At 42.8% G+C, this 14870-nt stretch overlaps 1 protein-coding gene across 1 annotated transcript; it reads left to right on the top strand.

Moving 5' to 3' along the window:
• Positions 1-269: 269 nt before the first annotated feature.
• LOC139646522 (gephyrin-like) lies at positions 270-14448 on the top strand (the record flags this gene model as incomplete). Its single annotated transcript, XM_071522421.1, has 16 exons — positions 270-312; positions 520-657; positions 909-1001; positions 1229-1284; positions 2104-2223; positions 2380-2438; positions 3249-3402; positions 3549-3670; positions 4140-4227; positions 4617-4690; positions 5090-5154; positions 7265-7363; positions 10749-10852; positions 11022-11118; positions 11199-11337; positions 11534-14448. Coding segments are annotated over 15 exons (1446 nt in total), but the record flags the coding sequence as incomplete, so codon positions are not given.
• Positions 14449-14870: the final 422 nt, after the last annotated feature.

Here is a 14870-nt window from a genome sequence, read left to right as displayed (position 1 = left end):
CCCATGACAGGGAATTATACACTGGGCTGCTGGTGTATTTGTTTTGAATCTCCCCGCTGGAATTTATGTAATTTATGTTTCCATGTCCCATTTATTGGACATTGGCTATTTATAGATTCATCAACATGAAAACCCTTTTCTTGCTCTATCATTGTGATGCCTGTCAAGATGCCCCGTAGTAAAGATGCATGGTATTTAATATCACCCCTTTTACATATATTTGCATCAAACAACGACCAAATATAGACTATCTCTCTGTCTCTCTGCAGGTTCAGTCACGATGTGGCAGTAATGAGAACATTCTGAGAGCCAGTAAGTCTGGTGTGTGTGTGTGTGTGTGTGTGTGTGTGTGTGTCTGATTAACATGCCAGCCTCGCAATAACAACTTGCATCACTGTGGACAATTTAGAATCTTTATGGTATTATGAAAGCAGCACATCGGCCATTCCCTCACACACTCTCTCTCTCTCTCTCTCTCACTGTGTTTCTGCACGTGTGTGTGTGTGTGTGTGTGCACAGGCCACAGTGCAGTGGACATCAGTAAAGTGGCGCGTCGCCATCGCATGTCTCCTTTCCCGTTGACGTCAATGGACAAAGCCTTCATCACTGTTCTGGAGATGACGCCTATTCTGGGGACTGAAGTCGTCAATTACAGAGGTGAGTATTTAGGTGTGTGGGGGTGTGTGTGTGTGTGTGTATCTCTCATTTGACTTTGAAGTGAGCAACACACACACACACACACACACCTTCATGACTTGGAAGTAACTTCTACACACATACAAAGACACACACACAAACACAAGCATTATCACTGTCTCTGTTGTATCCGTGTGATGGTACGGTTGGAGTGTTAGTTGTTGAAATCTGTTGACCAGTAAATGGAACTGGTTGGACTGGTCTGTGTCTAGACGGTATGGGTCGAGTGCTCGCTCAGGACATCTACGCCAAAGACAACCTCCCTCCGTTCCCCGCCTCCGTCAAAGATGGCTACGCTGTGCGAGGTGAGAATATCTCATATTATCTGAGAGTATACACCACCAGGTAAACGTTACATCAGAGACAGAGTTGCAGTCATAGCTGACATCTATCTATATATTCTTTTCTGTTTATCTACTTGTTACCACTGAATGTATTAAAAAGGAAATCCTACAGACCCTTACCTCTTAAAAACAGTAGAAGTGATGTAATTTGCTTGATGAACATGATTAACATCATTGTGAACCTGTAGCTGCTGATGGCCCAGGAGATCGCTTCATCATGGGAGAATCACAGGCTGGACAACAGGTCAGCTCTATTACAGTAATACTATTATAGAATATAGAATTATACTATCTAATACTACTAGAACTGACACTACTACCACTTGCAGTAATATGGCAACTACCATTTCAAATAATACTACTACTAGCACTACTAGCAATACTGCTGCTACTAGTAATACTACTACCACTATTTGTAGCACTATGAGTAATACTAATACCACCACTACTAGTAATAGTATTACTGCCACTACTAGTAATACTATGAGTAATACTAGTACTAGTACTACTATTACTACCACTACTAGTCATACTACTACTACTACCACTACTTGCAATACTACTACTGCCACTACTAATAATACTACATGAAACACTACTACTTATACTAGTATGGTAATACTACTACTACCACTACTTGCAATACTACTACTGCCACTACTAATAATACTACATGAAACACTACTACTTATACTAGTATGGTAATACTACTACTACCACTACTAGTAATACTGTCACTATGAATAATACTACTCCTACCACTACTTGTAGCATTATGAGTAATGCTAATACCACCACTATTACTAATACTACTACTGCCACTACTAGTAATACTACAAGTAACACTACTACTAGTACTTATTACCATTACTAGTAATGCAACTACTGCTTCTTGTCCAATTTCATCATGTCGGTGTCAACAGTGTTAATACTAGTACTAACTACGGTATATGCTTGGTACTATGAGCACCGAAAATGGAAGCAATGGAGCACCATTATGGAAATTCGTGGTTCTGGCAGTTCTGAAAAAATAAAGTGTGTGTGTGTGTGTGTGCGCGTGCAGCCCAGCCATACCGTGATGCCAGGTCAGGTGATGAGGGTGACAACCGGGGCTCCGATCCCCTGCGGAGCCGACGCTGTGGTCCAAGTAGAAGATACTGAGCTACTGAGGGAGTCTGAAGATGTAAGTACACTACCTAGGATGCTACCTAGGACACAGTCAAGTGTACTTATTGCCCTAAAGGTGGCGCTGCTTCATTGGTGGGGGTGGGGGAGGGGGCACCATGTTTTCCCGTAGGCTCGTAGCGGTGTGTGGTATTGACCGTCTGGAGTGTTTCAGGGCACAGAGGAGCTGGAGGTGAGGATCATGGTGCAGGCTCGGCCCGGACAGGACATCAGGTAAGACCAGCAACAACCACAGTGTAGAAATAACACTCCAACACATGGCTCATACATTAGGATTCAGTAGTCAAGTGTTCCGTGTTTGCCCCCAGAATTGTATTCTTGTCAGAGTGGAAAAGCCTCTGACACAGCATTTAGACCATCATGCGACACTAAAACTCTTGATTGAAACCCGCACTAATGAAATTCTTTTAGGGTTAGCAGCTCTTCAAGGCAGGGTGACTCACCACATCTATTCAATGGTAGAGAAATTCTGGGACACAGTACTATCTTTAAATGAGATTTAATTTACAAAAAAAACAAATTGAGTAATTAATTTAATAAATAAACAGTGCAAAAAAAAAACATTTTATTGTTTTTTTTATTGTCATTATATTATTAAATATAATATGTGAAGAAAGTAAAATGTTATCACAGATTTTATAAACTGTGGGCCATACTGACTAGCCAATCTCTGATTTTTAATTATAAATGCCAATATTGGCCCAGTATATTGGTAAACCAATATATCGGCCTAACCCTGTCATACACAGCTCTGGAAACATAGAAAAGAAATTTGACTATTTCCACGTCTTGAAAAGTCATTTCACATATTGTTTTTTTTATTTTACATATTTCACATATTACAATACAGTATTACAATATGTGAAAAAGTCTAGAGTTTTGAAAACGCATAGCAGCCCTGAAAAATAAGATTCATTCAATGGTGGATTGTACTGTATTGTAGGGAACTGGCCGCTTAGTGCAAGCTAGTTGGGATGGAAAACCACTACTAAATAGTGTGTTTATCTTTGTCTATGTGCACAGGCCAATAGGTCATGACATTAGGCGAGGGGAGTGTGTGTTGGCCAAGGGAACCCATATGGGCCCATCAGAGATTGGCCTGCTGGCTACAGTAGGAGTGACTGAGGTCAGCGTCCACAAGTTCCCTGTGGTGGCCGTCATGTCCACTGGCAACGAGGTACACACACAGACACATATGTGAATACACACTGTTTTATTTCGGCACACACATGTTTTTTATGCGGTCGGAAAAGGTCAGAAAGTTTTTGGTCTGTCGCTGCGTTATATTGCCAATTGAATTCCTTTGTGTGTGTGTGTGTGTAGCTGTTGAACCCAGAGGATGACCTCCACCCAGGAAAGATCAGAGACTCCAACCGCTCCACTCTGCTGGCCACCATCCAGGAACACGGATACCCCACCATCAACCTGGGCATCGTCGGAGACAAGTAGGAACATATTGCTTCCCAGTGAAAAAAACCCCCATTGACTTTTTGACTGGTGCTTCAAAATTATGAATCGTATTCCCATGATGTCACATGCATTTCCTACCAATATGGAATAGAATAATATGAATTTGGGATGTCCACACAAAGTCGTTTTTCTTTTTTAAGTGGAAATAATTTTTTTTTCACCCCCATAATAGTGAGACATTTTAAAACATTTTCTCTTCAAACTTACTCTAATTTGACCTTTCTTGCTCTGAAGTCTCGTACCTAGTCCCATCAGTACATTTAATGGGAGTTTAGAGCACAGTGTGGAAAGTCAGTTTTACTTAGAAAAAATTAACTCCTTCAATAAAAGTACAGTCAGACATTTCTTCATTGACTTCCACATTTTAGAGGAATATTATCTGAATATTAGACTAGACAATTAATAATAAGTGTATTATTATGATTATTGTGATTGTGTTTTCAGCCCTGATGACCTGCTGTCAGCTCTCCATGAGGGAATCAGTCGTGCCGATGTCATCATCACCTCAGGGGGCGTGTCCATGGGAGAGAAGGTAACCTCTGACCTTTGACCTATGACCCATCACCACTAACCAACCAAAGAATTCCTTGACATTTTGTGTAGGTGTTCTGTTATTTTTTTTCTTAACCAGGAACTTGTCACAATGTGAGGGAAAACGTTTATTTACTGGGATTTTAAGCACAAATGCAAAAACGTACCTACCGCGGCTTTCAGGAGCAATCAATGTCTATGAAACAACCTGACGGCTTCAAACGAGTTCAAATGTGCGCACACTTTGAAGTCAGTGTTTTTGTCCGTCCCTGGAAGACAAATGACAGACTAGAGTCCAAAATGTCAAAAGTGTAACTGCATTAATCACCTAACGTTAGCTACATTTATCATTGTTTATCTGTCTGTCTCTGTGTCTTGTGTCTCCATCAGGACTACCTGAAGCAGGTGCTGGATATTGACCTTCATGCTCAGATCCACTTTGGACGAGTCTTCATGAAGCCGGGGTGAGATGAGGGAAAGGGGGGGGGGGGGGGGGGGGGCACTTTGTATCACCAAACTAATTTTCTTAATGAGCAATGGGGAAAATGAGCTGAACTGCTACCTTGTCTGTACTGCTACTAGCCTACAACTGCTAATTATACTACTTCTGTTACCGCTAATACTACTACTGTTACTACAACTACTAATCTTGCTACTACTGGTACTACTACTGCTACTACTACCACTACTACTACCACTACTACTACTACTACTACTACTACTACTGATACTACTGCCACAACTATCCAACTGATACAACTACTACAACTACTACTAGGATACTACTATTACTAATGTGATTACTACCACTGATACTACTACTACTACTAGAAAATAATGAACTCTCTGTTTCTGTCTCTCAGTCTTCCTACTACCTTTGCCACAGTAGACATTGACGGAGCACGGAAACTCATCTTCGCTCTGCCAGGTACTGTGTTTGTGTCTGGAATAAGTGTGTGTGAGTGCGTGCATGCATGCATGTATGCTTGTGTGTTTGTGTGTGTGTGTGTGTGTGTGTGTGTGCGTGTATGTGTGTGTTCCTCAGCCAGCCTTTATTCTCTAACCCAGGTTTCCCAGCCCTGGTCCCAGTCTGATTTAGCCTGCCCAGTCTCCTACCCGTTGGTGGTTTAGCTAATATATTGGTCTGTCCTGGTCTACACTTTGTATCTCTCCCAGTTGTCCGATCCTCTGGACCATCTCTGACCCCTTGGCCTTGTCCTAGTGACCTACTATTGTATTGAGTGTAGCTTACCTAGTGTATCTGTTGGCTTGCCCCAGGCCATTCCTGTTTTTTTCCTCTAGCCCTGGATCCCATGTAGCGTTAGCCTCTGTCTAGTTTGTGCATGCCCTAGCTGTCCTAGCTGTATCTGGCCTGCTTATAGTAGGGTTAGACCGATATATTCGCTTGCCGATATATTGGACCAATATTTATTTTAAAAATCTGATATCGCCCAGTCAGTTGCGTCCACCTCGGATATGATGGACGTCCTCCTTTTTTTTTATTACACCAGCTTCAGTGGTGGCATAAAACCTGCAGTGAAACCTGCCTCACTCTGCCATTAAGGAACATTCTGGTCATTTTCAACCAGGACACTATTTTCCCGTCATTTTCCATCATACTGATCGATTCTGATCAAAATCTCATCAATTGCATGTGCCCTGCTTGCCTGGATGCGCAGCTCTCTAATACAGTTCTAATGGGCCAATGGACAATACAAAAATCCACTCTCAAAAGCACCCAATGCATGTCTTGTCAACATATTGTTGCTCACTCTCTATTGGAGAGCCACGCACCCTGAGATATGCGAGATGCAAGTAGCTCTGTAGTGAAGCAATTGACGAGATTTTGGTTAGAATCGATTGGCATGATGAAGAATAATGAGGAAAAAAGGTCCAGGGTCAAAAACGGCTGGAATAATACTTTTTTAATATTATTTTTTGGCATTTTTTTCCTTTATTGGATAGTGTATAGTGAAGAGAGACAGGAAAGATTGGGGACAGAGAGGGGGGGGGATTGACATGTGACAAAGGCTGGTTAGGGTTAGGGTTAGGGTTCAGGATATCACAGTTACATGGTATGCGCCTTAGACCACTGAGCCACCAGGATGCCCCAGAGTTATTGTTTTAGGAGCTGCTAACCCACCCAAAAGAGGGTATGGATTTCAATTTTAGTTGGGTTTTAGTTTTCCATGATGGTCTAAATGCTGTTTCGGAGGCTTTTCCACCCGGACAAGAATAAAATTCTGGGGGACACACAATACATACTTAATAATTGGCAAGAAGATTTTAAGATATAGACAAAATATAGGGTATTGGCAGCTTCATATCGATATCAGCCTTCAAAAGCCCATATCGGTCGAACCCTAGTCTATACTGTGCAGACTCATCTAACTACCACCGCAGTCCAGCAGTCCTTGACTGTTGTGGTGTTGAAATGACTGTGTTGCAGCTCCACTCCTGTATTAAGTACTAGATGTCTGCAATGTTGTCATGGTTATTTAAAGGGGAACCAAACACAGAGAATACTTTTCAAATTGGACAGACATCTACTGGTTAAAAGCATGTCTGTGATGTAGGTGACCTGTTTTGTCATGGGATTGTCATGGATCAGCCAATAGCAACCAAGATCAACCAATAGCAGATTGCAATTGCAATAGCATGCTTTTCTAGTGCATGTCAGTCCAACCTGAAAAGTAGTCTCTGTGTTTGGTCTCCCTTTAAAGAGTAACTAAACCCCAAACCCAAATCTGTGTAAAGCCTGACATCTAATGGTAAAAAAAATTGCCATCTGCTATTCGCTGATCTTTGGTGCCAGGCGATGTCACCTTCTATAGAGCACAACAGGTGGTGACTTCACCTGGCACCAAAATATATAGCAGATGGCAATTTCTTACCATTAGATGTCAGGCTTTACACAGATTTGGGTTTGGGGTTTAGTTACTCTTTAAAGGATGCTTCTACTGTGTCCTTTGGCCTTAGTCCTGGTCCTTGGTGGTGTTCGCTCCAGTGCTGTGTATGTATTCCTATTGTTATTAAAGGAAACTTCAGCTTCAGAGAGACTGGGCCCTCTCTGCTGGAGGCCGTAACCCTGAGTGACACCGAGGTCAAACAGCCACTACCCCCTCCGCCTAGAGGAAGTAGGTCCTAAAACCGAACCCAAAATTACCCCTAAATGACCTCTAACCGCACAGATCCCTCCTCATTCTGCTTAGTGGAAGTAGATCCTAACCTTGACACCCAAATGACCCCATAGATGACCTCTTACCCCACACCGCAAATGACCCAGAAATTACCTCTAATCCTATAAATCCTTCCTGACTCCTCCTAAAGGAGGAGCCTCTAACCCCACAAATCCCTCTAGTCAGTCTCAAGGAAGTAGGTGTTAGCCTCAAACCCAAAACCCCAAACAGCCCCTAAATCATCTGTTACCCCAAAACCCCAACAATCTAACTCCACTAATATCTCCTCACTCCGCCTATAGGTAGTTGGTTCCAACCTCGAACCCCCAAATGACCCCTAAATAACCTTTTACCCCACAACCCAAATGATCCCTAAATGACCTCTAATCTCATAAATCCACATCCTCACTCCACCTGTAGGAAGTAGGTCCTAACTTCAAACCCCAAATGACCCCTAACTTACCTCTAAAGGGTAATTTATGGTTCTACGTTGAACCTATCCCGTAGCTACACCATAGGTACAGTGTAGCCCACGGAGGCTACCACCGTAGCTTACGCGCACCTCTCCAAAAATGTGACTACGCGTATAGTGACGCAAGACTGCAAGAACTGTGACTGGCCTGCTTCGTATTTCCTCCTGCCTGTATCTGATTGATGTCCACCCACAGCAAAGACAATGGAGCAGATCGAAGACAGACTGGAAGTTTGCAAATACGTTCATTTGTAGAACAACTCATCTGTGAATTATTATAAGATACCAGATGTCACTGAATTTGTGGCGACAAATATCCAGAACATGAGTTTCAGAGAATGTAAACACTACTACGGTGTACTACGGTCCACTATGCAGAACCATAAATGCTTGTGCTGTCTTTGGCACCTACGTTGTAGCTACAGCGGCAATTCGACGCAAAAGTGTAATTTACCCTTAACCCCATACATTTTTCTTAACTCGGCCTAGAGGAAGTAGGTCCTAACCCCGAACCCCAAATGACCTCCAACCCCAAAAATCTCTCCTCACTCCACCTAGACAAAGTAGGTCCTAACCTTAAACCCCAAACAACCCCTAAATGACCTCTTACCCCACACCCCAAATGATCCCTAATTGACCTCTCGCCCCACAAATCCCTCCTTACTCTACCTATAAGAACTTGGTCATATCCTCAAACCCTGAATGACCCTAAACTGTCCTCTAACCCCAATCTCTCCTCGCCGTGCCTAGCTAGATCAAGCCTCCAGATCACCTTCAGTTGATCCCTTGACGATTCCAAATGACATCTTGACCCCCATCCTGAATGTAACCTGGAATATGACACATTCTTGTTTGCCCTGGTCCTGGTCCTGGTCCTGGTCCTGGTCCTGGTCCTAGCCCTCGTCAACCTTCATAATGACCTGACCCCTGGCCCTCATTCAGCTCTACAGCTACCGACTTATTCAGAACCCATCTAATGCTGTGTTCATATTGTGGTCGAAAAAAAAGCCAAACCGGTCGACATTATGGCATGTCAGTCAACCACACAACTGAACTGTTAAGTGGTATTGTGTGACAGTTCATTTTCAGTTTTTAAAAGTATGTCTAATAGGCTATATTTTGGGCAAATGATTCATATGATTCCTAGTGTAAATAAATAAGAAGCCAAACCAAAATGTTGGCGGTACATCTTGTTCTCTTGGAGAAAGCTTTTCTGAACTCCAAAATGGACAGCCAGAAGAAGAAAGTTCTTGCTTCTTCACTACTTTTATTCTCATTGGAGGAAGAGACAAGACCATGTGCACAAATGTATGTGGTGTACAACTTTGTGGTAAAAGGCAAAAGTCAGGAAGCTTCAACTTTTGCCACCAAGTTCGGTCTGCAGGCTCAGTAGGTGGCACTTTCCACCAGTGTCGGTGGAGTTCACCATCATTCTCCTTTTGAAAACGATGAACATCTGGGAAATTCAACTTTTATTGCTAGCTTTGGTCTGCAGTTGCTGTAGGTGGCACTTTCTAATAGTGTAGGTGGTTTTTACCAGGAGTTTCCGATTGAAAACAATGAACATCCAGTTGGCCATCTACTGCATACCGTCACAGTGTGAACCCAGCATTACTACTGTGTTCACTAAACTGACTCCTCTTGTGGTAGTGTATTGCATGTGTGGGTGTGGTGAAGGCCTACAAGACTACTCCCTTCTCCTCCTCTTGTTCTTCGTCCGCTTCCTCCCACTCTCTTCTCCGCCTTTTGTTTATATTATTTTATTTGCCTTATCACGTTGAATAAGAGGTAAGTTAGTGCCAGAAGAGATGACAGCTGTGAATTTTGAAAGTACTAGTCAGACCTCCATAATTCTATGGCCTCCATTTCACCTGGCAAAAACATAAGTCTCGTATTCAGATTGCATCGCATTGCATTTACACTTTGCTGTTAATGAGGCCAAATGTGTCTCTGATCACCTCCAGAGATGGTTTGGGTGATCAAATCTTAAATGCATCTTTGGTGCATTTACACATGGATTTAATGTTCTTTTGCTGTATTTAATTACAATCCCATCACATCGGACACATTTTAATGTCAATTGGGAAAGAGGTCCTAAGTAACCCAGTGGCAGTTCCATTTGCCATGCACATCTGTCCATTAAACCAGCCAGAATCCACTTCCTCAGGCCAGAAGACATCACTATCAGATGATTCATACATGCACAAATTCAGCTAATTTTCTGAAAATTCCCATTTATATTCTGTTAGGCCAAAATCATTCCGTAAATCTCTCCAGGATGTCGTAGGACATGGAATTGGTTGTCTCCATTTGTAATCAAAGTGGGCCTATGAAAATACCAGCTAAGCCAGTTGTTCGGGAACTAGTCCAGATAATAGATGTGCTTTCTTATAGCAATCTACTGTAGTAGGTTCCCCAGTGTTGGTAGTTTTAATATCAGAATCACTTTATTCACCAAGTACAATAAATACAGGAATTTTTCTGGGTGAAATTAGTGCAAGGAGATATCAACTAACACATAGGCACATATAGTTCAGGGAGAACAGGACCTCATGTTTAGTGCAAATGGGGACAGTGCTAGACATAGATAGTAGACAATGCATATCACTCTAGAAATAAACATCCAGCATTCATTCACTATTTATATGCAGGCAGCATAGTATGCAGTACGGTTGCATTGAATCAGTGTACCATGAGACATAATTAGTATACAATTATACTGAGCTAGTTGAAATCCATGAAATTCTGAGCATTATGCAGCCTGGACCAGATAATTAATACTAACTGGTATGCTAAGTGGTTTTCAGATTTTCCTCAGTAACCCAGTTTGCGGTTGCCTTGGTAACCCAGTGTTGTTGTGTTGTTTTCTAGGTAACCCAGTGTCGGCAGTGGTGACGTGTAACCTGTTTGTGATTCCTGCTCTGAGGAAGATGCAGGGCATTCTGGATCCCAGACCTACTATTATTAAAGCTAGGGTAACACACACACAAACACACGATGCCAAACCTGCTCGGTTTTAGTGATACACTATTTAATTTAGCATAATAAGGGGCAGCAGAGTGGTGTAGTAAGTAGGGAGACTTCAACCAAAGGACCCAGGTTCAGTCCTGACCCTACTGAAGTGTGTGTGTGTGTGTGTTTCAGCTATCCTGTGACGTTAAGCTGGATCCCAGACCAGAGTACCATCGCTGTATCCTCACCTGGCATCACCAGGAACCCCTGCCCTGGGCACAAAGCACAGGTAGACACACACATGCGGCCACACACACACACACACACGTACACACACGCTAAGTCTCACTCTCTCTCCCTATCTATCAGGTAACCAGGTATCCAGCAGGCTGATGTCTATGCGTAGCGCCAATGGTCTGCTGATGTTGCCTCCCAAAACAGAGCAGTATGTGGAGTTGCATAAGGGAGAGGTTGTGGATGTCATGGTCATCGGACGACTATGATGCAGGTGTGTTATTCTGTCTTTTGTTTTGCTCATTTCACCTGTATTCACAGAGTGGCCATGTTTATTGTACGTCAGGGTGGGAAACCCTACATGGAGGACAGCAAAATGGCTTTTCTACCCCTTTACACAGTTGCAGCAGTGTAACTTGTTCACTATTTGACCTGTGCTTGATTTTGTTTTTTTTGTTTTTTTTCCCTAGACTACGATGTCACTCACTACCGATTACCATGGCAGTGCCAGGACTTCCTGTCTGGACAGGAAGCGGGCGGGGGGCAGGAAGTGATGCATGTCTACCTGGTCGCCATTAGCTGTGATGTCATATGCAACAGCCAATCGGAGCCAGCGGAGGCTGAATCCTCATCGGTCCGCTCTGAGGAGATCACTGTATTTCAACGGAGAAAAATGTGAAAAAAAAATAACTATATAAAATATGAGATTTATTCTGTAATATTATTATTATCCTGATGATAATCATTATTATGATTATTAATATTCTTAATTAATATTCTATTTATTATTATTATTATGGTTCTGATTGAATATTATCATCTTAGTAGTAATCCTACCCTCTTCTCTCCTGTTCCATTTGCTTTGTGTGTTTAACACTTTCCCTCGTAGATATAGAGACATAGAGACTCTCCTCCTCCCGTCCTTTCTTCTTCTTTTTCCTTCCTCTCTCCTCCTCCTCTTTCCTATTGTCTCTTCATCCCTCCAGACACAGAACTTATACTCCTTGATAGCCCCCTCCCCGCAGTATCACCATATCACCTCCTACAACACTCTGACATTAACATTAGGGTTCGACCGATATGAGATTTGAAGGCCGATTTATAGATTTTTTTTTTTTGATTGACGCTGCCGATAGTTTGCGCCATCATCATGTCTATCTTCAAATATGACCATTTTCATGTCGGAAAATTCCAGAACAATGACAAATATTCAGTGTTTCCCCCAGAATTGTATTCCTGTTCCTGCCTCTGAAACAGTATTTAGAACATCATAGGACACTAAAGCCAGTGTGAAGCAGGTTTCATTGCAGACTGTTGAGTAAAATCCTTCCACAGCACACTGGAATGATTTCTCTAGTCAGAAATCTCATATATAAAAAAAAAAACCCCAAAAAAACATATTGACTCTCTGTGGTCAGAAGTGAACGAAGCTGACTGGCTGCTATCCAATATCGGCAAACATATATATCGGTCTGACCCTACCTAATGTTGCATTCTGGTGCTCGTAAATTAGACAACTGGTACATTTATACCATGATGGCGTTCAGGTGCTTGTTCAAGTCAAAAAAAAAAAAAAAAAGCCTGAACCAATAAGGTCCAGGGCTGCAAATCAAACTACTATTCAGTTGTTTTATCTCGATGTGTGTGGATCGATCCGATTTTCGATCAATATATATTTGGCCTACCGTCGATGTTTTCGTGTACGGCCATGTTTGCTATTTTTCCCGCCGCAGAAGGGTGACGGGTCAGTCACACGTCAAACACGGCGGATCTTTAGTTTTGTTCGTTTTGCGAGACTTAAGTTTAAACTTAAACTCGTCGAAGTCGTTTACCAGTTTACGAGGCATCATATGCAATTCATGAGTCCCCCCCCCCCCGACCGCCACTGATGCAGCACAGCTCCTGTAGTCCCAACCCCCCAAACCCCGGTTTCTTCCCGTCTATGTGGTTGGTGCCAGACAAAGCCACGTGGGCGAAGGTTTCACGCTGCATTCAGGTCATATCGGGCAGAAACCCGCGAACGACCGCACGATCCGTTTCGAGTTCCACGTGAGACCACGAACCAAAAAAATCCAGCAAGTAGTTTTGTCCTGCCATGGGATTTTAAGAGTTGCGATGGAAATTGTTCATTTTGTTTTTCGGTTTTATTTGAAAAGAGCATATCGTTCCCTACGCTACGACTGCGATATATTTCCTCGTTCGCGACGTCGGAAATCAGGAAGTTTCCCCCGGCCTGAAATCTGAAGCGGACTTCATTCGCGAGTCGGAAAGCTACATATCTACCGTCTTTTCCCGTGTGACGTGAATGCAGCGCAAGTCAGGGTTTTTTTTTTTTTCGAACTTTGACCCCTTTCTTTCCTGATAGGCTGATACAGTCTTACCCCCGCCTCCTTCTCATCCTCCTCCTCCTCCTTCCTCCGCACTTTTACACTTCCATGCCCATAAAGGGGGGGGGGGGGGGGGGGGCGTGTCTTTCTCTTTGGGCAGGTTCGATTCAGAGACCAGAGCGCAGCGCCTGGGCGGGGCTTTTGATCCGGGTAAACATGTAATTTACGTCTTACGTTTTTTTTCCGATGCGACGGGCCGATCATTAGCGAGTTTATACCACAAGAAGAAGTTTCTGAGTTCCGAGTTGAGGCTGAACTGGTCAGTGGGAAGTTTTCAAAGTCCCAGTTCACGCTCTGGTATCGGCAACGCCTTCTCATAGACTCCGTTTTCAGAAACTTCCCAGTTACCTCGAACGCACCGTTTTTTCTATCGGCGGCTCATGCTAGCATTCACGCCATATCGCGATTTGGAAGGGTTTCCCAGGTCCGACTCACTGGGACGCCCGCATCCAAAAACTATCCTCCATGAATTTAACTATCAATACAAATCGCAGCAGATATTGCTCTTTTTTTTTTTGGAAGTAGAATCGATGGTATTGGTGTGAATATAACACAATTTTTCCCCTGACACCGGTGGACACGCTGCCATGTTTACCGCTCGTGTTGACGCACTTCTGCAATTTTTCATGCCAAGTAGGAGGCAGACGTGAACCTTTCCCACCCCCCCCACCCCCCAAACGGCAGCTCATATTTCCCATAAATCCGATGTGGCGTGAACGCAGCATCAGAGCACGTCCTGGCGCCTGCCCAAGGAGGATCAATCGAACCCAGATAGATTCATTTGAGTAAGAAGAAGCAGGTTATTGATAAACTGCCTTTGTACTGACTTAATTCTAAACACTGGACTGAACTCAGTGTCACACTGCACAGACTATAAACTATGACCAGCACTTGTAATGAAGCAATGACACAGCATTCTACTACTACTGTATAAATATAATGAAGAGGATGTTTTTTTCTGTAATGATACTATTGAAACTGAAGATGAATTAATAAAAATAATCCTGATTATTCTGTACCTTCTGTTTAGCGAGTCCCTTTGTACTCAGATTGTCGCTGTGAAATCGCTGTGAGATGGAACCAACAATATAGTTCTAGTTGTCGTTTTGGATGTTTTTATAGTTATAGTTGTAGTGTGAACACAGACATTCTATTTACTTACGATTTATATCTTGTTATAGTTATTTTTATCGTTCTAGATGTGAATGGGCCTTCAAAATTGTACAAAGTGCCACTTATATAGTATATCACTACAATGCAGAGGACAGTACAGAATATGTATTATACTAGGGTGTGAAAGCTAGGTGGAGGCGAGACATCAAGGGACCTAGTCTTGTTTTATTATGGTTTTCAACATAGTATCCAGGGTTAAAAATCTTCTCAGCAGACCAAGTGTGACCAAGTCAACTTTGCTCGAGTC

This window comes from Centroberyx affinis, unplaced genomic scaffold (genome assembly GCF_046629955.1).
Source record: "Centroberyx affinis isolate AG114_WGS23_722 - 3 ecotype Tasmania unplaced genomic scaffold, CSIRO-AGI_Caff_v1 ptg000985l_1, whole genome shotgun sequence".
NCBI classification, from domain to species: domain Eukaryota; kingdom Metazoa; phylum Chordata; class Actinopteri; order Beryciformes; family Berycidae; genus Centroberyx; species Centroberyx affinis.
This window is presented reverse-complemented; position numbering and strand designations above follow the sequence as displayed.